The sequence below is a fragment of the Rhineura floridana genome, chromosome 14, assembly GCF_030035675.1.
Source record: "Rhineura floridana isolate rRhiFlo1 chromosome 14, rRhiFlo1.hap2, whole genome shotgun sequence".
Lineage (NCBI taxonomy): Eukaryota > Metazoa > Chordata > Lepidosauria > Squamata > Rhineuridae > Rhineura > Rhineura floridana.
The window spans coordinates 13310664-13336110 of NC_084493.1; the positions used below are offsets into that span (position 1 = coordinate 13310664).

At 42.5% G+C, this 25447-nt stretch overlaps 1 protein-coding gene across 1 annotated transcript; it reads right to left on the reverse strand.

Annotated features, from left to right (window-relative positions):
* Nucleotides 1-707: 707 nt before the first annotated feature.
* Nucleotides 708-23717, reverse strand: FSD2 (fibronectin type III and SPRY domain containing 2). The gene is made up of 13 exons (XM_061595369.1): nt 23424-23717; nt 21357-21824; nt 20591-20686; nt 19156-19389; nt 17100-17122; nt 16316-16437; nt 15855-16019; nt 14882-15016; nt 12252-12405; nt 11369-11502; nt 9960-10092; nt 6902-7078; nt 708-3539 (listed from the first exon to the last, which is right to left on the reverse strand). The coding sequence occupies exons 1-13, from the start codon at nt 23640-23642 to the stop codon at nt 3290-3292; spliced, it is 2310 nt and encodes a 769-aa protein (XP_061451353.1). The 5' UTR covers nt 23643-23717; the 3' UTR covers nt 708-3289.
* Between the last annotated feature and the right edge of the window lie 1730 nt (nt 23718-25447).

The window sequence follows — 25447 nt, forward strand, 5'->3', positions numbered from 1 at the left end:
CCTTTGCTGTAACTCCCATAGCCCCAGCCAGCCTTGCCAATAGTCAGGGATGATGGGAGCTGTAGTACAGCTAGTGGATGGATGAACCTGTCAATGTCAGTTGCTCTTTTTCTCACTTTCCTAGTCTTAACTTCAGTTCTCTGCATTTCTATATCAATTTGCTTTTTAAAAAGTCCTCATGAAAATACATCAGCATTTCAGCATGAATTTCTCCTAATGTACACATTTGTGTATGCAGTTTTGCCTAATAGACACACTTTTGCAAAACAATGTTCCCTAACGTGCATTGTTGCATGTTATTTTCACTAACGCATGCATTTTCACACACACAGTATATATGTTTTTGTGCACATTCCTTGGCTGGTGAACTGCATTGCAAAATTTGAAGTATGAATTATGAAGGATGGCTGTGTTTCAATTTGGCTATTGTTTCAGAAAGGGTGGATTAGATAAGTTTGCCTTTAAGTGCAAACTGAACTGAATTTCTCCCCATCCTTAAGTACAGCAGCATTGGGCCACAAGTCACCTAGCACTGAAATAGATCAATGATACCTCCTGGCTGCTACTTATCTAATGAACGTCTAGTTTCACCCTAAATCTATCCCAAGCTAGAACCCTTCAGGTGTTTTGAACAACAACTCCCATCAGCCCCAGCTAGCATTTTCCATTGACAGGGAAGAATTACACAACGGAAAGTTTGGTCGTAATTTGAGGCCTGCCAGCTTTATTAGCGCTAGATTTGTCCTACAGTAACAAGATGCAGTCTTTCAATGCAGCTTCAGCCACTGCCCTCTAGCGGTGATCATCAGTCTCAGCACTTTAAATTAGAAATACACATCATAAAAATAAGTATTACTAAATCTCGCAAGATGTTGGATACCTTCGAGGCAAGGAAGTGAGGGCTTCCTATCCTTGAACTGACGTACATTTTTCACTGTTCATTTGGGTGGCTCAACTTAAGTTTTCGGAATTCAAATTGTGCAAATCTAAAGAGCAAAGTCTACAAATAAGAGGACGTTGTTTGAAGCACATAAACAGTGGAGGAGAATCAAAATATATGGAGTGATATGAAGCTGCTGAATAAAAAGGGTAAATCAACTTCAGAGAAGGCTGGGATTTTTTCAATAAATAAATAAAAAGATATACTTGTAACAAACACGAACAAAACTTGCTACCCGTGTCCTCGAGCGGTGGGCAGCTTCAGGGGAAGCCACTGAACAGGGTCCATTTCCTTGTGAGGAGAGAGCATTCAAGGCTTGTGGTGTGAAATGGTTCTTTACAAACAGGCATGTCGAGTACAGGAGAGTCCTGCAAGCTCTCAGATGGTGCTAATCCGTAACAAAGCATCATGTTCCCCCAAAGCACAGAGCATCCACCTGCTGCAAAGCACAGACCTCCATCTCCTTCACCGGCCCCGCTGGAATGAGGAACATAGGAAACGGCCTTGTACGGAACCAGACCGTTGGTCTGTCTAGCTCACTGGGCCACACAGAGCTCGGTAGAAGAGCATCTGCTTTAGCAGCAGAAAGTGCCAGGTTAAATCCCTGGAATCTCCACGCTGAACTGGGGAGTCCCCTACCTGAAACCCAGGACAGCCAGTGCCAGTCATTGTAGATGGTGCAGATCAGGAGTTTCCAAACTGGCACTAACAGCCACGGTGGTGTAGCGGTTAGCATGCCGGACCAGGACCTGGGAGACCAGGGTTCAAATCCCCACAGGGCCATGAAGCTCACTGGGTGACCTTGGCCCTGTCACTGTCTCTCAGCCTAACCCTACCGAGCTTTTAAACATACTCTATAATGCTAGGGTGAAGGGTGACCTGTGGCTTTCCAGCTGTCATTAGACTCCTAATCCCATAATGCCTGACCATTTACCATGCTCCTGCAGCTAGTGCAAGTTGGAGTCTGACAACACCTGGAGAGCTACAGGTTGCACACCCAGTACTGTACTGGCAAATTCAGAAGTGCAGGGTCTCTTCATGATAGCCACAGCCACACACCCTTCCCCCCTTTTTTGCTGCTGGGTTGAGAATGAGATCCTTGTTAATGCCTTCTTCCACAACAACAGATGTCCTAGGAGCCAATCAGCATGAAAGGGGAGAGAGTTAGCTACTGAGAAGAGTCTTCTCAGTGGCTGACTCACCTCCTTTTCACTCTGGCTCCAATCAGCAGGAAAGTAGAAGGATGTTAGAAAACTCTTTGCAGTGGCTAACACACTCCCCTTTCATGCTGATTGGCTTGTAAGATGCTGGAGACACAGGGACCCTGCTCCCAAAAAAGTAAGGGTTCTAAGATCTCCTGAGAATTTGGACAACTGCACCCTTGTACCCACCCCTGTATAAAGCAACTAGATCTTAATTGTCAAAGAGCATCCTTAAAGAACACTCACAGTGGCACCTGTGTTTTTTTTTTATTTCTGTTAATTATTACTGCAGGTGGGCTCAGTGCATCCTCATTGCTCTGTAAATATTCATAAGCAATAACAAGCTTTGAATTGCCTCCAGAACTGCTTATTTAGGAAACTGGTGAAGAAGCAAAAAAAGAAAGTGGGGAGGGGAAGCTCTTTTCTCCAAATGCTGCGTCTTACACGGAGTCATAATTGTTCTTTGCAGATGTTCCTGGAGCCAGTTTGGAGGTCCAACCAATAAGGCACCAATAAAGGCCTTGGAAGGCTAACCTGTCTGTGACCCAAAGGTGCACAGTCTAACAGGTTTATAAAGCAAGTGAAATGTAACAGTTCTTGCAGGTTCCGCTTTCTGTTTTTGTCTTTCAGCTACTTAGCCGTTTTCTATTTTGCAACTAAGAACATAAGAAGAGCCTGCTGGATCAGGCCAGTGGCCCATCTAGTCCAGCATCCTGTCCTCGCAGTGGCCAACCAGGTGCCTGGGGGAAGCCCGCAAGCAGGACCCGAGTGCAAGAACACTGAGGCTTCCGGCAACTGGTTTTCGCATACTGCCTCTGACTAGGGTGGCAGAGCACAGCCATCATGGCTAGTAGCCATTGATAGCCCTGTCCTCCATGAATTTGTCTAATCTTCTTTTAAAGCCATCCAAGCTGGTGGCCATTACTGCGTCTTGTGGGAAACTTTGTAATCTGATGTTATGTTGGTCTTGTTTTAAATTTTGTCTGTAGATCGCTTTAAGTTCAAAGATAGGTAGGGTATAATTTTTTAAAAACTGAGAGAATAAAGCAGATGGTGTTTAAATGAGAATGGTTGCAAATGTGAGCAGCTGTGGGTTTTAACAGAGGCATGCAAGAGCTGGGCACGCATGCCGAACAGCTACCCTGAATCACAAAATCGCATCCATGGGCACGGCAATGCCGTTCAGAATCCGGAGTGTGCCGGGCTCTTCCAGAGCAAAACAAGGACAGACAAAGTCCTGGAAGTGGTTGTGGAAGGTATAGAGGTGCTGCTTGATATCCATGTTAAAAAACGACAGTGTCCCTTTGTCATAATCAAGGAGAAGCCCAATTCTCCGGGGAGCCACAGTAATCCTGATGTCTGGCATCATCCCATTGTTCAGAAATTCATAGGTATGTCTGTGCAAGAGAAAAATGCATGTAATTAGAAGCCCTTTGGGCCCCTCCAGAGTGTGTGTTCTGCAAGATTTCACTGACGCAATAGTAATGCATTGGTGGTGGATTTATGCTGGACAGTCTACACGTCATTCTGCTTCATCAGTTGCTCTGTGATGTTATGTTATTGCACTATTGCCATCTGGAGAGGCACCTGTGCACTCTGATGCAATCATGTATTTTTCTTGTTTTGAGCAAGCAGTTTATAAATTGTCTAAATCATCAAAAGCAAAACAACAATAAACCGGAAACTTGGTGACATAAAAAGTTAGAAGATTGGAAACCAAGTGCTGTGTCCCCCTCCCCCCCAAAAAAAGCTTTTGCAGGCACAAATGGAATTGAAAGAGGGATTGCTATAACCGCCCCAATATTTGTCATTAATGTATAATAAAAAGGACAATTGGAGGGACCCTTTGAGTTGCATTTGCCTAATCTAGCATTGGTTTGCCACTTCCTTGGGAGGTGTCTCACTTCTTCCACTGCTTTTATTCTCTACTATTGGAGTTTCTCTGCTGCCCCCTGTTTTTGCTTTTTATTTTAAATAACAATAATAATAATAAATTTTATTTCTAGGCCGCCTATCTGGCCGCACAAGCGGCCACTCTAGGCAGCGTACAAGATAAAGTAAAATACAACATACAAACTACATAAAAACCCAAGAACTACAATATAAAACGAAACCGAACCCACCCATAGCTAAAACCAATGGCACCCAAAAGAAAAAAGAAAAAAAGCACCAAAACAAAACAAAAGACAGAAACCCAGGCCACCTCAGCCAGCCGGCTTATGTATCCCTCCAAAGAGGGACAGGTGATGGAAATTAGTCACAGCTGGCTGGGTACCTGGGACCTGGTCCTGCAGGAGGCACGTCTGCCAGGCAGCAGTCCCACTGGGAAGGGTGGTGGAAATGGTGTTCCAACAGCAGCAGCAACAGCAGGCTCTCCTTCCCTGGGTGGCGATGTTCTCCTTCTTCCTGCAGGCACTGGGTCTCCCATATTTATTTGTATGGTTTATAGCTCTAATGTTTGATGCTTTTATTGTTGTAAGCCACGCAGAGAACTTGGTTACTGGAGAGCATATAAATATTACAAATATAGATAAACTGCCCGTTTTTACTTCCTTGACTAGTATCTAATGTGCTTTGGTTCATAGTCTTTAAGGGCAAATTGCACTGTCGGAAGCAGCGTGCTTCTGAATACCAGTTCCTGGAAACCTCAGAAGAGGAGAGTACTGTTGCTTCCTATAGGCATCTGGTTGGGTACTATAAGAAAAGGGTGCTGAACTAGATGGGCCATTGGCCTGATGAAGCAGGCTCTTCTTATGTCATTTTCCCCAGACATTTTCTTTATTTACAAAATCATGTCACCTCTTAAATACCCAGCTGATAACTGCTCTTTGCAGGAGAGGGCCTTCTGCAAATATCATCTTATCAGAAGGTCCGTTTCCACACAATATAGACACGCGGCCTTTAGTATGGTGGCACCTACCCTTTGGAATGCCCTCCCATTAGATATTAGACAAACGTTGTTTCTGTTGCCTTTTTGGCACCTGCTGAAGACCTTCCACATCTGTTAAGTGGAGATCATAACCCCAGTCTGCATCTGCATCTGCACTGGAACTATTTTTAACTGGTTTTATATATGGAATTGTTTTTAAATGTTTGTGTTGGTTTTTATACATGGAACTGTTTTATACACAGAATTATTATTAATTGTTTCTATACTTTCTTGTTTTATAGCTGTAACGGCTTTACTTGTTCTACAATTGTATATTGTATTGTTGTAAGCTCCCTGTTACCTTATGGTAAAGGGTAGGTAAGAAATCTAATAAATAAATAAATAAAAACGCAGCTGCAGAGGCTGCAACATGGAGTATCTGGGCAGAAGGGACCTTCTCAACCTCCACCATGTTGTTGCCGTATTCAGTTAAGGGAGCCCTCCTTCCCTCTTCAGTTTGAAAAGGTACAGCCCGGACCCAGGCTTATCACATCAGTGAGACCTGGGCCCTCTTGGTTGTTCCAATACCTTCAGGGCAGTGGCCTAGAGGAGGGCTTTCACTGGGGTAACCTCAAAATGGGGATGCTCCCTCCCTGCAGAGGTGTGACATTATTCAGCTTTCATGGTATGCAGAAGAAACACCTCTTTGACTCAGCCTGTTGACAGCTAAAAAGCTATTTTTTGTGACCGACCTGAAAACTGTGATGATCGTTGCGTATGGTTTAATTTTGTTTTAAATTGTACAGTAATACCTCAGTTAACAAATCTTCCAGGCAGGAGGCTCCTTTTAACAAGACTTTTTGAAAGGTGAAACTGACTAGATTTGCTTCCCTATGTGCCTTTGCTTTAAGGTGAAACTGACCAGCCTGTGTCTTTGCTTTGCTTTGCTTTGCTATGGATAAACTTTCAACCCTGTGCCTTTGCTTTGCTAGGGTGAAACTGACAGCCCTGTGTGTTTGCATTAAAGAGATCTCTTGCTTTCTCCCAGGGTTGGTGAGCGAAGGATCCAATAGTATTCTGAGGAGGAGGAGGAGGGAAGGGGGAAGAAGGGGGAGTGGGTGGGCATGGAATCCAATAACATCTGGAGGGCCACAGGCTCCACACCCATGCATTATGACAAGGAGTAGAGTATCCACTTTTTCGTACACACGCTTGCACAAATCTGGGACCTCTTGCTCATGGGAGTATTTCTGCCAGTCAAATGAAACAAAGGTGTTGTATATCCTTATGGGATGGAAACAACACTAATGAATGCCTGGCATATGATGAGAGATGATTTCCTCATTTCCAAAGCTGTTTAGGAACCGGAGAAGATCACCACTGACACCAAACATAACAGTAACCTAGGATTTCCCAAAGTGGTTAATTCTGACCCCTTGGGGCTAATGGGACTGTGAAGGGGGTGAGTAAAGACCTAGGGGTCAAAAGAGGGTGGAAAAGGACATGGGGGTGGAAAAGCAGGTTCCGAGAAATAGAGTGAAAAATGTAATTAGGAACTACAAGCCTCAGAAATAAAGGGCCACGGGCATGTACAGAGTGCCCCTCCCTTGCCAATGAGGAGCCCCTGTATTTAATAAGATAATTCCACAATACAACAGTATTCCTTATTTTTTATACTGCATGATCCTAGTAATTGATTATTAATAAATGTTGATTATCTGCCGCTATTTCTTGATTTCATTTACTTTCCTAAGAATGTGGGTTGGGGCTGATTATGACCTTATAAGCTTCTCAAGGGGTCAAGGAACTCAGACGTTTCGGAAACCCTGGAGTAATCTGTCTGCTACACGACTGTGCAATTTCACTGAAAGAAACTGGAAGGATCTGTACCTGGAAGAGGTGACAGTGTGCCTCATACACCAGGAGGAGTGGCTTGTGCCCAAGTAGCTGTTTCTGGGCACGTTTTGAAAAGCTACACCGATACGATATTCAATGTTTTCATCCACGTCCACCTCCCAGTAATGTTTTCCTTGGAACGGTATCGGCTTTCCCAAGATGGCAATGGATCTGGCAAAAGAAAGCAAGGGTATTGATTCAGGCAAACACATCATGTGCACTGGTGGATTCGGCTGATAGACTCAGCACATCCTTTCAAGTCCATCTTCTGTATATCCTTTTGTTATCCTGGATATCTGACGTTAGCCAACATCTGTGAGAGGGGACCCCAACATTTTCAGGCCCGTAGGCATATTTGGATTTTTGAATAAGTGCTGTGGGTGCCACATCTGATCACATCAGCCCTTCCCCCACTAAGAGACAGAAAGAGAGAAAGTGCATGCACACAAAGTGCTTTTCCAAGGGATCTGGACCTTGAAAAGCCCATGGAGCCGACAGAGGAAATGGGAAAGAGTGGCACTCTTCCAATTCCCTCCTTCAGCTCTCTGTACTTTGTTCTGTTCTCTTCTGTTCTGTTAAGGTTTATTTCTATGCCGCCTTTGGCCAAAAGGCCCTCAAGGCGGCTCACAAAAAATAAACACAAATACAAAATACGGATCAGAAAAGAATAGAGTGTACAAAAATTTAAATAACAAAATATTAACATTGTTTAAAAAGCATCATACTTTAGAAGGGAGAAAAAGAAAGGCATTCTCATCAACCCATGACCAAGGATCGGGGAGGGGGGACTCCGTGGCTTTATGGGCACCAGGAAAACACTCAAGGGCACCATTGTGCTATGTTGGTGACCTCTGAATTCTATGGTAAGGCTGTTGGATTTATGGAGGAGCACATATATAATTCAACTTGACTATGACTGCTTTCATGTTTAGAAACCATTTATATTTTCTAGGAAATCAACTATTAATTTCCTAGTGCTCATCGCCTGGTGGCACATCCATTCAGTAATAATCAAGATGACAAAACGCACAACAATCCAGAAATTGGCCATCCCTGGCTGGAAGCAGTGCTGTATTTAATTATTAACTGGAATACAGAGTGCAAAATGGTGACATTTGGACAATGTTGCATTGAATGTTGTACATGATGACTTTTGGTTGGAAGGCTAGCTGTAAGCATCTGAGGAGAAAACAATATCCTAGTCATGAATATAAAAAAACACTTTGCATTTCAATCCAAATGCATGTTTAGTTGGAAAATCAGTCCCGCTGCATCCAGTGAAGCTCTCTCCCAAGTAAGTATGCATACCATTGCCGCCCCACCTGTTGTTTTTTTACTACTGTAACAAATATAGAACTTAGATCAATAACGCACTACTACACAAAATTTTATCACAAATATTACAGTTCATCCAAGTAACTTAAACATAAAGTATAAGATTTATTTTTTAAAAATATTAATACATTGCTATTTTTGAGGATAATAAGAAATCTTACAGTGCAATCCTATACATGTTTACTCAGAAGTAAGTCCCATTGAATTTAATGGGTTCTTCCGTAAGGACCATTCTAGGTCTAGGCTGACCTCTCTCTCACTCACTTTTAAGCAGAACTGATTCATTCATTCCCTAGAAGACGTTACCCCAAATTGTCAGCTGTGTATTGTAAGGAGTAATCTCTTTGGGGGCATATCTGCATATCAGATTACGTATAAGCGAGTGTTGCTATAGCAATTATGCCAACTTTTAGAATTAAGTGGAAGGGAACAGAGGGAAACACCTGCCTCCCCTAGAATCTGGTCAATGTGTGTAGCATGACACATTGCTAAAAGGGCCGTATCATGTAATTATGCTAACTTTAAAACCTCCACAGCTACAGGATTAAGAGCACAGAGTTGTGACAGCATCCAATTATGCTTGCCTTTTTTTTTTTCATTTTGGACTGTCTGAAGACTAGGAATATAAGAAGGCATAGTTTCCCATTCTGCTCTGTATTTATCACATGCAGCACTGTTTCCATTCCACTGCAGCACGCCTTCTGCCAAAACCAATGTTATTCATCTTGCAGTCCACTGTGGCAAAATTATGTAACTTGTACAGTTTGCATAATTAATTATGCATATTATGTTGTCGTAATGTTATTCCACCCCATTCAGCTCAATGCAAAGGAAACACAATGTAAAGGGGGGAGATGTAACCAATTACGTGTCGTTTGCAGAATGAAACCGACTATAATAGCAGTACCAACGGTATTCCCTAGACTGATTTCCATTCTGGAGCTGGGATGCATAACCAAACATTGGCAATTTATGCTCCTATTTCTGTTTTTGTCGGAATTTTCTGACATGTCTGCTGAAGAGTGGCAGAGGGGACAATGGGCTTCAAAGGCAAAATTAAGCCAGCATGCACAAATGTCATGAAAATTAGTGTTTGTGTGTGTGTGTGTGTGTGTGATGTTTTATGGAATTCAAGAGAAATTGATGGGAGAGGAAATTGTGATAATATGAACAACGCACATATTCAAAGATGTAAAATGAACACAAACTAGATCTCTTGACAAGCAGCTGAGGAATATCAGGTTTCCCTTCAGTGTAATTGCCTTGCTAAAAAGCTGCTTAACCCTGACCCTAAACACACACATATGCACAGACAATTTTCTGCAGTTCTGAGCAACACACGGACTGGCTGCTCTTTAGCTTGAGAGCACAGACAGATGTTTCCTATGGAATTTCTGACTGCATTTGAACATTCTTCATGGTTGGCTCGCCATTAAAGTGTGCATGAAAACTATTATCTATTATTATATGTCTACCCTGCTTTATCCCAACCCTGGGCAAGTTACAGCCATTTTAACACTTCATAGAATCATAGAATAGTAGAGTTGGAAGGGGCCTATAAGGCTATCAACTCCAACCCCCTGCTCAATGAAGGAATCCAGCTCAAAGCATACCTGACAGGAGGTGTTTTCAGAGGATGTAGGTCCCTGTTAAAGAAAAAATGGTGAAATAAAACTGTGCATATAAGCCTATGAAATAGGCTGTACGGATTCTATACCTTGTGAAATTATTTTCACAGAAGGACAAATCGGTTTTGGGACTCTCCATTTTGCAACACGTAATTGTCAATCCGTCCTCTAGCACAGACAGTAAGGGATGGGCTGTCTCCTCATTCAGAGTAAAGAAAGTGCCTGTAAAAGGATGGGATATTGTAACTGGCAGTGATCACTGAATCCTGCAGATTCCTGTACAATTCCTGTACAATGGCTCTCTCTCTCTCTCTCTCTCTCTCTCTCATACACAGACACACACAGCGGTATGGGAGTTGCTTCCTCATGATGCAATCTCATGATGCTGTATGCGAATACTAGGAACCACATGTTCAGGGCCAGTTAGGTGATTTTTTTCTCACCAGAGTCAGATTCGTTTATTTGTATCTAATCATCAAACCATCACAAAATAAAAGTTTAACAGTATGGGAGGAACACAAGGTAACATCAGCAGAAGTCACCTCAGATCCAAATAAAGCTATATACAAGATAAACCTAAGATGTCAAATATCCCTGGGAGATCCCAACAGGCTCCTTCAAAAACACATAATTTTTCTCTCCATGAATCATAGCCCTCCCCTCCATCTGGGCAACAATCAGGTAGGAAAGACTCACGTGAGTTGTTTCATTCATGCAGTTCTCGTATTCACAGTGGCAGTTTCGGCCCTACCATTGGACAGAGTGAAGTAGCCACCTCAGGTGGTGATGGCAGCAGCAGTCACCCTCCCCAGCTGTTTCTGTCCTCCTGAGCTGAGCCCTGGTGGTGACAGCGTTTGGCCATGGAGTTGCCTCCCCTTCCCAACAATGCCTTAGACATATGTGGTGCCTCCAGCTGTTGTTGGGCTTCAGATCCCATCAGCTCTGACCATTGCTCATGTTGGTTGAGGCTGATGGGAGCTGGAGCCCAAAAACACCTGGAGAGCACCACGTTGGCCATCCCTACCTTGGACAGAATAGTGCTATTGTGTTAAACAGTGCAGGGTTAAATCATACACAGTGCAGGGGGGCAGTTACATCATGCAAAGAAGGCATCATGATAGTTTAGCATAGATCAGTGGTTCCCAAACATTTCCGCCTCCCAGGCCGCTTGAAAACTGCTGAGGGTCTTGGTGGACCACTTAATGATTTTTCTGTCTGTTGTAGCAATAGAACTACAATTACAATACAATAAAATACCATATAAGAAATAAAAAAGCAATTAAAATAAATTAAAATTCCATATGAAAATTCAGTGCAATGGATGTGCCGTCTCCCATTTTCAACCACAAATCCACATGCACGCTGCAGGCCACCTGAATGCAGCTCACGGACCTCTGGTGGTTCGCCAACCACGGTATGGCAACCCCTGACATATTTCCAGCAGGGTATACCACATTTTGCGAGAACAGATGTGAAGTATTGTTACTGTTGTTACTACCTGTGCTAAGGATGGAGACAGGTGCACTCCGTTCACTGGCACCCCCCATGTTAATGGCTTTCATAGAAAGCAGATAGTTGTTTCCTGGCTCCAACTGAATCAGAGTTTCACAATTCGGAATGCCAACAATGGACCTGGAGGGAAAATGGAAAGAACCCTTTGGAACCACTGTTGTCAAAGCAGCAAGAAAGGAACGCAACAAAGGAATCCAAAGGAGCAAGAAAGGAATTTGGCAGAACCTTGAAAAGAGTGAAGAAGTAAAACAAAAGGCCCACACACATACACACACACACTTGGACAATCAGACGGTCAAGGCTAGGCCACAAGCACCAGTTTGAAATAGGGGTGGGGGAGAAATTTGATTCAGTTCGCATTGCAAACTGAATCTAACAGATCTGCACTTTGTGAAACAATATGACGGAAACACAGCCATCCTTCAAAATTGGCACTTATTCGAATTTGGTTACAAAAATCCATATGTTAGGAGAAAATATGCATAAAAATGAATATATGGGTGAAAATAATACAGAGAAATGCATTACATGCTGAGAAATGGCTTGCAAAAGTGTGTACCTTAGTCAAAACTGCCTACAAAAATGCATTTATTAGGAGAAATTTGTACTAAAATGCTGGAGGAATTATATGAGGATTTTTTAAAAAAAATCACAAATTGCTGCATAAATGTGGAGAACTGAATTAAAGAATCAAATTTCTCACCCATCCCTACTCTCTCATGTCTGCCTTGGCCCTAAGGCCTAATAGTTTCCCGTGAGCAGTGATCATTACAACCTCCCTTGTGCTCCCTCAGCAATTTGGGTGTTTCTGGAAAACATGACATGAGCTAAACCAAGGCATTGCATACATCAACCACGAGGCAACTCACTCCGTAATAAAGCTCCCATCCTCTCCATTTGTCAGCTTGGATAATTCAGCAGTGTAGGAGTCAACAGGATTCGTGTTCCCAGATTCCCAGCGCACAAGTGCTACATGGTCACAGCTTTGGATCTCCTTCCTTTTGAGGACAGGTGGCAAAGGAGCTTAAAAAAAATACAGATAAGACAGTTCTTTCTGAGCCATTTGGTTATAAGATATGCTACAAAAATTTTTTAATTGATTGACTGATTTTTTTTATTGATTAACTTAGCAGGTATCAAAGATCCCCAAATCAGCCACCCATAAAATGGCTGGGCACTCAACATTCACTCAGAACCAAACCAGGTGGGAGATCAATGATCATAAAAATCCACCCCCAGTCAGGGAAAGTCATGAGTGAGCAGACTTTGGGGGCTGTTCCAGATGCACCTTTTGTTGTGCACTTGCCCCGCCTTACGAACTGAATTTTTCAGAGGGTCCTATTCTTAAATTGCTCCTGTTCTTAACACATGCTGTCATTCTTTAAACGGCATTGCCTGTCATGTCACAAATTAAAAAGGGAGAGTAAAGCACCCATTTGCCCCACCCTAGCTATGGGGTTGGGTGGTCCTTAAGGTATACTAGCCCTAAGTTGTTTAGGGTCTTGAATATTAACACAAGAGCCTTGAACTTGGTCTGGTAGCATATGGGCAGCCAGTGCAGATGTTTTAGCAAAAGTGTTACATGCTGTCACCGTTTGCCCCATCAGGACTCTAGCCACTGCGTTCTGCTCTAGCTAGAGCTTCCAGACTAGGCCCAAGGGCATCCTCACATTGAAAACATTGTGGTAGCCCTACGGGATACTTCAGTTTTGATTGGAGCAGCCACAGTGGTGGTAGGGACGTTTTCCTCCCCTCATTAGAGATTAAAGAGCTTAAATATTAGGCAGGCGCCATCTCTGTTATCTTTTCGGCGCCTACTGAAGACCTTCCTCTTTCAACAAGCCTTTTAAGTTGAGACCTGTCCCAGTCTGTGTCTGTGTTGGAATTGCTTTCTAATATGTTTTCAGACCTTTTTTTTAAAGATTTCTTCAAAGCTTTTTAATAAAATGTTTTTAATGTTTTGTTTTAATGTATTTTAAGGTCCGTTTTTATGATGTTTTAAAGTCTTTTTAGTGCTTTTGTTTGCTGCCCTGGGCTCCTGCCGGGAGGAAGGGCGAGATATAAATCAAATAATAAACACACAAACAAACAAACAAACAAATAAATAACTCTTATTACAACTTCTATCATGGGTTTATTTTTATTTATTTATTTATTTATTTATTTATTATTTGATTTATATCCCGACCTTCCTCCCAGCAGGAGCCCAGGGCAGCATGGGTTGAACGAGATCCTGTTGCTCAGCCGCATTCCCTGGCCTCAGTGGATCCTGCAACCTAGTAGGCAGAGCCTGAAGGGCAACTAGGAGCGGAGGGGGGGGGAATCAATTCAATCCTCTCTAATTCTTAGTTTCCAAAACAATATAGCCAAAATACAGCCGCCTTTTGAAATTCGCCCGTCTCTGAATTTTGCAATTCAGTTCCCCAGTCAGGTAATGTGTACAGAAATGCATATACCGTGGTAAAGTGTGCATAAAATGCAGAGAGAGAGAGAGAGAGAGAGAGAGAGAGAGAGAGAGAGAGAGCATGGAAATAATAATAATAACAATAATAATAATAAGATATTCATGAAAATCATACAATAATTATAATTTATTAATAAATATAACACTTACATGCCATAATGTCTTCTAAGTAGTTTAAAGTGTAAATCAGTTATAAAATATCCATATGTTACACACATAGGAACATAGGAAGCTGTCTTATACTTGAGTCAGACCATTGGTCCATCTACCTCAGTATTGTGTACACTGACTGGCAGGAGCTCTCTGGGGTTTCAGGCAGGAGTCCCTTCCAGCCCTATCTGGACATGCCAGGGATTGAACCTGGGACCTTCTGTGTGCAAGGCAGATGCTCTACCCCTGAGCTAAGGCCCTTCCCCTCCACAACCAAATAATTCCATCAAAACATTAAAAATATCCATAATTAAAATATACAATAAAACAAACCTTATAATACAGAAAATCGCTTTGCAAAAAATGTGTATATTAGGCAAAATTACACGCCAATGTGTATATTAGGAGAAATTGGACTAAAATGTGGATGAATGTTCACGAGGACTTTTAAAAAATGGGTATGGAAATGTGGAAAACTGAGCTGAAGGTTGGGAAAATGAGAAATTGAGAAAAATTGAAATTGACAGATTTCTCCCATCCCTAAGGGCACCACCAGAGAAGAGCAAGGACGGGAGCAGGAAATGTCACCTGATTAATCCTGGCACCACAGGGACACCATATTATTTCTGTTCCTGGTACCAGAAGTGATTGTGGTTTTTACAGGGAAATTTTTTTGTAAGCTGCTTCAGAAACCTCTTGGGGCTATATAATACTTACATATGATTTGCAAGTATTCCAGATATGCAAGTATTCCATATAAATCAACAAACTTACAGAGTGCTTAACTCTGTCTGGATCATGCCTCACTTCTGTATACTTTGCATAGTTCAACACTCAAGAAAAAGGTGTATCTTCAAAGCCAGTCAAAGTCTGGAATTCATTTACCTGTGATGTAAACAGCTCTTTCACTTGCTGAACCAACCCCGGCTCTGTTGAGGGCTTTCACCCAAAATTCATACTGTGCATTAGGTGTCAGGTTAGTCACTGTACAGTAGGTTTCTTTCACATTTAGCATAAAATCTGTAGTGGGAAAATAGATTTATGAAGTTAGATTTAGCGAAAGTAGATTCAGGCATTTTCCAAAACATGCTTCTAAATAGGAACAATCTTAATATTAGGTGCACCATTTTATAGCTCAGTGGTGGGATATTCCCAGCAAGATTTAATGGCCTGATCTTGGATCTATTCAAAATTAATTTGCAAATACAAAACAAAAAATGCATTATATTCCCTGTACCCCCTATTTTAAAAAACATTTTAAAGCATTGTTGTGGTTTCTTTTTCATATCTTATGATGACTAGCAGTCATCATTAATTTAGACTATATTAACAAAGGTCAAATACTCACCCAATTTTTTTAAGCAGAGTGATCTGTGCCTTCAACATGAATTCAATACCAAGTCCGATTTTGCAAATATTCTACGCCATCTCTAGTGTATGCATGCACCCACACCCACATTCTAAAGGTGATCCCAGTGAGTGGCAAAAGAGGCAGCCATTTTGAACTATCTGAAATTCTTGAAGCACCTGAGAACATCACTTTCTGGGGGAAAGCAAAATAGTAAGTGTGTGTGTGTGTGTTTATATATATATATTGTATTTTATGTATTTTAATTGTATTTTATGTATTTTAAATTATTGTAATGTTTTTGTGATTTTACTGCTTACAATTTTATTATGTACATGTCTGATTTTATTTTTGTAAGCCGCCCTGAGTGCCCTGTTATAGGGTAGAAGGGCAGGATAGAAATATTTTAAATAAATAAATAAATAAAATAAAATTATCCTTGCCAATTACAGCCCTATCAGTCACCCACATATTGCCTCTCAACATCTCCTCAGGGTTCCCTCTCCTTACCAACTTCCTCCTCTTTTGACGTTTCACTGCTTACTCGTTTGTAGTACAGCTGGTAGCTTTCAACAATATCTTCTGAGAAGAAGCTCCAGCACACTCTGACAGATGTACCCGTGGCAGAATTGGGGTCCTGGGAGTTCATCACTGGTGCACAAGGAGGCGAAAGAGCTGGAATGAGGAGAGGGGAAGAATCTGTGAAACAGAAGTGCCGTGGCGAATGCCAAAGGTCAGGAAAGTCCTATTCCTTTGGCCCTCCAGATGTTGTTGAATAAAATCCCTCTCTAGACCCACAGTGCTGCCCTTGGAAATTTACATTGCTCTGAGAAATGTGGAACAGGTACCAAATTTCTAATTGTGGGAGCTTAAGCATGTCTGCTCAGAAGTCTCATCAGAGAAAAATAATGGGCTTCCAATTATACCTACTATTCTGCAGCTGAAACCAGGAATACATATAATGAAAATACCCGGCACAGAATTAATGGAGTCCATTCGTTCTTGAAAGTCAGAGAAATCTATGACTCGGGCTTCAAAATCTGCTGGTGTTGAAAGATCTACATCCACATCCTTTTTCAAGAATTTGTCCAATCTGTAAGTGCCACAGAAATGCACATTAGACAGCAACTCTAAGAGCCTGGCCACATATTAACGTTTGTTATGTCAGAATCATCATCATTTATACAAGTGGGATCTGCAACAAAATGTTGCAGTGTGGAGCGCTCCTGTTCAGAATGCTCCATTCCGTCCTCCATTCCCACATGGTCAGCATTCCATGCCCACTGAGCATGCTCAGTTTTCACAGGACTCTGAGGGTCCCCCCTCCCCACACACTTTCATATTTTTTTCTAAAGAGTTTTTATACTTGCGCGATACATGCTTTCCCCAACCAGATGTTTCAGCCTACAGCTGCCTTTAGTCCCAGCATGGCCATTGGTAGGAGCAAAATATCTGACGGGCACGAGGTTGGGGAAGGCTGAAATATGTCGATATTTAAGCCACAAATTAAACACAGCCATGAAAAGCTCACTTGGTGACCTTAAGCTGGTGACTATCACCCTCAGCCTAGCATACCTCACAGGGCTGTTGAGTGGATAAAAGTTGGGGAAGAACCACATCTGCCATCCTGATCCCTTTGTAATAAATATTAGAGATGACAAAGCAACACCGGCGACCAAGTATAATAAAGATATGCAGCATATTAGTCTTGCATGCAAGAGGGTGAGAAAATAAAAATTCTGTACTTAATATTACCTGTGAATTGTAGCTACCGCAGTCTGTAGAAAACAGGAGAGAGAGGGGGAGAGAGAGGGTTTAATAACAGGAACACATATATCTACATAAGGAGCATGGGAATGCCCCTTTTGTTAAGGTGCAAAAAACCAACAATAACATGGCAGAATGGGCCAGCTGGGGCTGATGGGAGTTGTAGTTCAAAAAAGTAATTTTTCCAAGCTCTGGTGTATACACAGTTCTCTTACAGCATACAAGTGTGTTCTGGTCCTGGCACAGTTTAGAACGTTTCAGGGATGGGGGGGGGTCATTATTTGGAAGAATGGAGAGAGTATTGTTGCGCTCAGGTCCTCCTTGTGGGCTTCCCAGAGGCATCTAGTTGGCCACTGTGAGAACAAGATGCTGGTCTAGATGGACTTTTGGCCTGAGCCAGCAGCATGTGTCTTATGTTCTTAAGAGAAAGTGTGTGTGTGTGGGTCAAACTAAAAGAGAATAAAGTTGTTGCTGAAAATAGCATAGAGGAGGGCTCTAGGCAAAATGCAATTTCTGCTTTTCTGTCCTTCTCAAAGATTGCTGTGATCATGCTATAAAAAGTCCCCCTACCCCCAGTGCATCACAGAGCAAAATTAGGGTGATCACTCACAAGGATTGAAAAAGCCTGTTACATTCTCAGGGGAAGCACCTGTCTGAAAGAGGCCTTTCTCGAAATGTGCTCTGCTCGTTGGGCTCATTAATCACAAACGCAGGAGACTGCTGTCATCTGAGCAGTCGGGGAGCCTTTCCGTCCTGCTACGCCGTTTGAACTCAAAATGAGCAGAGCAGAGGAGGGGGAAATAAGCATCTCCCAAAGTAATGACATCTGGGAACAAGAAGCAGGCAAACAAAGAGGAGAGGCTGCAAAGCGCCAATAGATATTTTTTAATCCCTTGGACACTTTTCCCCTCTCCAGATTGTCTGGCTTGAAGAAAAAATGGGCCTTCCCCTAAACAAGGCAGGATTAAACCCATCCATCAAATGAATTTGGGGGGGGGCAGCGGCATGGGACAACAACCATTTGCTGATGCATTTTGGTTGTGCCACACTTGTCATCAGTAAAATTTATTGTAAAGCCCCTGCCACTCTGATCCAATTAGAAGCTGGAGAGAGTGTGATTCCTTGAGGCTGCATGGCCATATATTGAGGGATTTGACCCAGTCTTATCTGTGTTCACTCAGAATTATCCCACTGAATTCAGTGGGGCTGAGCCCCCCCCAAAAAAGATATGAACAGATGAAGTTGGCAACTGGTCTACCTGGTAGCCTGCATGAGGCCCCCAGCCCTGCTCTCTTATCTGATTGACAGCACTGATTGGTCATTCTGTAACAAAAAGGGGAAATGAACAATTTAAAACTAGAAGCATCCAGTAAAACACAGATCAAATAGCACACTAGAAAAACATACACACTGATAAAAGAGCAGAGACTTGGGGCCACCAACATTGTGCCCACAGGCACCAATGCACCCCTCAGTATCTCCTATGGGGCCCACAAAAAGTCTCAGTAAATATCTCCTCAAAAATGTGCAATACACAAGGAGCTGTTTGCTCTTCCTGCTCAGTTCCTGTTTGCATTGGCTCATTTTCTTCTACACACCCTCTTAAACATGCCCACGTTTCATTGGATACCAAGATAGGACATCCACCCTCCCTTCTCTTCTGAACACAGGAGAGATGCAAACAGATTCTCCCATGAGCGAGTACAGTTGGAGCTGATGGGAGTGACGGGAGGGGGGAACATGCTCACACCATTTTGTGGTCCTGTCACTCTTCCTGTTCTTTTAGATGTGGCAGCCATTATGTCACATCCCAACAACAGTCATTTTGTGTGATGCCTCAGCCCCATGGCAGCCATTTGGTGATAAGTTCCCATGGGATAAGACAAAATTCAAAAATGTAACTCATAGCTCAGAGTACATAGGCAAAAGGACAGATAATGAGGCAAATCTTCAATCTCTGAAGCTCCACAAATACATAGATGGTGAGCCAGAGGGGTCTGTAAAAATCCGCCTTCAATAATTTCTGCCAAGTACATTTCCTTACCTTTATTGCATTCACTTTATTTTCACCCTGGCCCAGATCCTCAATTGTTTCCATCAGCTCTTTACAGGTGTCCAGGTTTTCTCCGCAGCTCACCAGCTGCTTGTATAAGGCTTCCAACTTCTCCTTCTTTTCTTCCCCCAAACCCTGCATGTTTTCGTCATACCTTTGCTCAAGGGTTTGCATCATATTGCTGTACTGCCTGTCAAGGGTTCGCTCTTGTCTAGTGAAATTCTCCTGGAAAGCATTTTGGGATCAGTTGGACTTGCTGAAGAGTTGTTGCTATCATCATGATTTTCACCATTATTTATTAAATTTATATCCAGCCCTTCCATTATTTATTAAATTTATATCTAGCCCTTCCTCTCAAACAAGTGCAGGGTGGCAAATACACAAGCGACAAAACATCTAAAAATATCTAAAAGCAATCCCAGTCCAGATGCAGCCTGGGAAAGATCTCTCTTTAAAAGACTTGTTGGAAGAGGAAGAGATGGCTATTATTCCTGTCTAATATTGAAGGGGAGGGAATTCCAATGGCTAGGTGCCACAACACTAAAGCCCCAATTTCTATATTGTGTGGAATGGACCCCCTGATGAGATGGTATCTGAAGGAGGCCCTCACCTGCAGAGCCCAGTGATCGATTGGGTATACAAGTAGTGAGATGATCTTTCAGGTATCCTGGTCCCAAGCTGTTTAGAACCAGCGCCTTGAGCTTAGCCTGGTAGCCAGTGAATTTGCCACCAAACCTCCAGGAAGATCCATGAAAATAACTAACTTTTATGCACTACAAACCTATATTGGTTTTATACTAGTTTAATCATAATGGCTTCCTCCACAGAATCTTGGGGATTGGGCTTTGGTGAATGTGCCATAAGTGCCTCATGAGCTGAGGCCTATGACATGAACAGCTTCACTGGAGCTGGGAATATAAATAGAAACATTATACTGCGTCAGACCCATTGGCCCATTTAGCTCAGCACTGTCTACACTGATTGGCAGCAGCTCTTCAGGGTTTCAAGCTGGCATCTTTTCCAGCCCTACCTGGAGAACCCAGGAATTGAACCTAGGATGTTCCACACACAGGGTAGATGCTCTATGGCTGAGCTACGGCCCTTCCGCGGAATGATGCTCTTTATATTACCTTAGAAAGTTCTTCTGTCTGAATATCCTCCAGCATAAAGGTCTTCAGAAGCAGCCCTGCCCCGAGCATCTTCCCTTCTTGCATAATTGTCATTTACTCAGAACTTAGATACAGAGCTTGGAAAAGTTACTTTTTTAAACTACAATTCCCATCAGCCCCAGCCAGCGCCATGCTGGCTGGGGCTGATGGGAGCTGTAGTTCAAAAAAGGTAACTTTTCCAAGTTCTGCCATTGTCATTTACTCAGAGATCAGGCTAGCATAGCCATGCCTCTCGTTAGTTGTTGGATAGGTCTTACCTCTACGGTGATAAAAATTTCCTCCAAGTGGCTAGAAAAACTCTCCAGGTGAGTAATCTGATCTTCCAGTTTACATATGTTTTTCTGAAGCTCATCCTATTAAAACAATATTACTGTTAACATCACTGGACTATTGTTGAAAGAGGCATTTGGGTATCGATTTTGTTTTGTTTTAACTGTATCTATTGTCTTGTCAGTTTCAAACTGTTTCCTTGCTGTTTTTAACTGTACATTGACTTGAGACAGTAAAGGCTGGTGGCACCTATGTCAGTGGGGCAGTGAATCTGCTGCAGGTTTTAGTCCAAACTTTCAGGCAGCTGTCCAGGGTACACCTTGGATAGCTCCTTGAAAGTTCAGAATAAAACCCGGAGCCTTGAGAAAATTGTAGAAGGCAATAAATAAATTAACAACAACAACAATAATAATTTCCCCCTTCCATCCAGACTAGATCAACTTGACTTCCATTATCCTTACCCAGTGGAGGCAGGCAGGGCACTGCCCCACCAACTTCACTCTGCCCTCGGCCAGCTCCCACCGCCTTGCCTTCTTTCTCACAACCAGTGCGGGGGGTGGGGTGGCACTTACATGTCAGCTTCCTCCTCCTTTGTCTCAGGGTTGCCCCTGTAGAACTCAACAGAGAGGAGGATGGGAACAAAGCCAGCATGAGTTGGCTTTGCCTGTCATTGGCTCTGAGTCCACCTGCTGTTTGGGCTCCCTGCATTCCACCCCACCAGTCCCAATGGGCACCAGCCACCAGTGTTCTTACCTTTGCAATTTCAACCACACTGTCAAGAGGAATGACCTCATGCTCATCATGTCCGCTACTCCCTTTATCAACAGCTCGGACTGGAGCACAGCATATAATGCAGTACGTATCTGCCACTTGGTCCGTGCTCTTTAGCACAGAGGGTTGTTTGTTTTCTGTGTCGTAACCAGCAATAACTTTCCTGGCATTGCTGTCTCTTCCATTATCTGGGTGTTGATCCTCAGGATCCATGCTGGGCATTGCTTGCTGCTCTGTGTTTTGAGTCTCGCTAGTTTCACGCACAGCCAGATCTCTTCTGCGGAACGGTTCTTCTGACAAGATTTCTAAATCTTCTGTTGAGTCGTAAAGATCCAAGTGGTAAAATCTGGGGGCTTCTGCCCCATTCCCTTGGGCGTGCGGGTCCATGGCTGCAGGATCAGGAATACCGCCAATCTGACATGCAATGAGAGCTTCTTGGATTAAGAGCAGCTGAGGAAGAAGATGCCACGAGACGTTCAGGATAGGTAGAGGGAGAACGACGGCATGAAGGACGAAACAAAGAGTAGGCATTTTCTTTTCTTTCTCTTGTCTCTTTTAGCTTTATTAAGTGTATGACATCAAATACAGAACAATAAATGATAAACAAATCATGCCCCCTTCCCCCACCCTTGGGTCATCAACTACACGCATCAGTCTTTTAATACATGAAGAAAAAGATTATGACTTACCTCGCCTATATAGCCTTATGGAAAGAGAATAACTTGACCACATCCCATAAATGTAAGAACGTACTGAATAAATGCATCTTAGAGAAGAAGAAAGAATCCCGAGAACTGTAGTTTGTTAAGGCTGCTGAGTTTTTAGAAGCAGAGCTTGGAAAAGTTACTTTTTTGAACTACAACTCCCGTCAATCCAATGCAGTGGCCATGCTGGCTGGGACTGATGGGAGTTGTAGTTCAAAAAAATTAACTTTTCCAAGCTCTGAAGGCCCCTCACAGAGCTACAATTAAGAATGTAAGAGCCTTCCGGATCAGGCCAGTGGCCCATCTAGTCCAGCATCCTGCTCTCACAGCGGCCAACCTGATGCCCATAAGAAGCCCGCAAGCAGAACCTGAGTGCAAGAGCACTCTCCCCTCCTGCGGTTTTCAACAACTGGTTTTCAGAAGCATACTGCCTCTTTACTATGTTGGCCAGTAGCCATCGATAATCTTATCCTACATGAATTTGTCTAATCTTCTTTTAAAGTCATCTAAATTGGTGGCCATCACTGCCGCTTGTGGGAGTAAATCCCACAATTTAATTATGAGCTGTGTGAAGAAGGACTTTCTTTTGTCTATACTGAATCTTCTAATATTCAGCTTCACTGAAAGTCCACGAATTCTAGTGTTATGAGAGAGGGAGAAAAACTTTTCTCTATCCATTTTTTTCCATGCCATGCATACTTTCATACACTTCTGTCACCTCTGACACACATTTTCTCTAAACTAAAAAGCCCCAAACGTTGTAACCTTTCCTCATAGAGGAGTCACTCCATTCCCTTGATCATTCTGGTTGCTCTCTTCTGAAACTTTTCCAACTCTAGAATATAGTGAGACGACTGGAACTCTACATAGTATTCGGCAGAAATGGAGTCCCAACATCTTTTTTAAGGCTCCAATCCAATTGCTCTCATTAGTCTAAATTTATCAAGCACTGATGCCTTCAGTACAGCTTCTTAAAGACTAGTTAGCTATTTAAAACACTTATATTCTACCTCTCTCCAAAAGAAAGCCCAAGTTTACTAATAATATCAGAAAAGAATATCACAAATTAACCATTTGAAACATCACAATACTAACGGCACAATCCTTTACGCAGTGCTGTTTACTCAGCAGTTAAGTCTCCTGGACTTACTCATATTGTGCAAGTTCAATGGCCCTTGCTGCCAGGTAAGCGTGTACAGGATTGCAACTTAAACACTGAAACAGCAGAGGAAATAATTACAGGGCATATGCTCAGTTTCACAGACAGTCTCACAAGCACATTTAGATAACTGAGCTTCAGTTCTCTAAAGTCCAAAATGGAGAATGCTGCAATTCAGAAACTTGCCTTCTGTGTGAAGGATCCACAATTTCTTCTTATGCTCGGATAATAGTAAATTTCACATTTGTTGCTCCTGACAAACCTTGATTTTCGGATGAAGGCAATTCCCTGCCAGGTTTCTGCGACTGCCACGGTAAAGTTATTGCGGTAACACGAGACAGCTGATTCTTTCTGAGAGTGGCATGCCAGCAATGAGCAAAAGGGGCAAATATAGACTGGCATCATCTGTCCTTCCACTGAAGGCTTCTGAAGTGTCACAGAGGAGAATGTCAGATCTGAGAAGCTGCTGAGAAGACTTTGAGATCCCTTTGAGACCTGTTCACAATGTCCCTCCTTTAAAGTGGGGAGGCGAGAGAGAAAGAGAGAAAGGTCTAATTCCCTCTCTTTCCAATTTTCAGGCCTGAACACCGCTGCATATGCATTCAAAAAGAACATCTGCTTTGCATGCAGAAGGTCCCTGGAACAATCCCAGGCATCTCCAAGTAGGACTGGGAGAGATTCCCTGTATGAAACCCAGGAGAGCTGCTGCCAGTCAGTGTAGACAATACTGAGCTAGATAGACCAATGGACTAATTCAGGATAAGGCAGCTTCCTGTGTATCTGCGTGTGTACCTATCACTATTGCACAAGAAGAAAGTCTTAGCTGGGGTCAGACAGGTGAAGACATGCTGAGGACCTAAGCTATGTCAAGTGTAAGAGACCCCATAGATTTACTCCAAAATGTGTATTATTCTAACAAGGATTTCTTACTTAGCATATATGAAAAATGTACAGCAACACAAAAGCAGTTATACATGGAGAGGTCATACAACATCACTGCGTGTGTGTTCTGCATGTGACGTATAGTTTAAAACACTTTCATGATTTTCTGAGAGCAAAGTAAATGAAATTTAGTAAAAAAAAAAGTACTTAGAGGCCCTTCATAATCTGAGATCCTAAATTATAGTTTATTTAGCTTGTATGTAAATCTGGCACTTTGGGGAGGACTTTGGAAGCACAAAAATCTTTAGGGGACGAGACCCTAAGGAAGGTTACTCCAGACCCATTGATGACTGAATGTGTTCAGTGGCCACAGAATTCAGACAGATTGTTGGTGGGTGGGGAAGAAAGGAAAAGGGAATGGCATGGCATGACAGAGGGTATGGCTGGCTGGCTGGCTGAACAGTGAATTGGGAGCATTTCAGACTGCAACGTTTTATTGAAGGTCTCATTTGTAGTACTTTGAATCAGCGACTGACAGATGCAGGAGGTATGGAGGAGATGGTATATTCCTTCTTTTTAAACTGTGGAACTATCAAATATTGGAAGACAATTTTATCAAATATAGATCAAATTATAAATTACCAACAGATCCGATGGTGGTTGTGTAAAATTATTTAAAAGGATATGTATAGAAATATGACATATTGTTACCAAACTATTTACAGCTGCAAGAATATCCATGTTAGCTACTGGGGATGGGGGAAGACTATTACCCCCTCAATCAATTTTTTAAAAGAATCTTAAGTATTATCATTTTAGCAAAAAACACGGCAAGCAGGCACAAAATAAATTTAGTTCTTAGGATGAATTCCTATATACACATACGCACCTGGAAGTAAGTCCTTCTGAATTTAGTAAGACTTACTTCTGAGGAGAAATGCATAGGATTGCCCTGGCAATCAGCAATGGTTGACTTATACTGGATCAATACATTTTGTGTTAATGTTTTCCCTTATCTATTTTTCACTATCATAGTGCAATAATTCAAATATTTGACTAATGCATAATGCGGACAGGATTTTGTACTTAAAAAAAAAAAAGATAAAACCATCCTTAGTACTTTTAAAATCATATGAGTCATCTGCTCCCAAAACCTGTATCTGTTATAAGCTTACATAAACAGTACGTGGGCAAAACAATCCTAAACTCCGATCAGCTGTGCTGGAGCAGGTTAGGAAGCAACCAAGGTGTCTCTCCAGTCAGCTCTGCCAGTGCAGGGCTGCTACCACTGTGTTGGGCACCACTTCACCTGCCGAAAGAATGAGCAA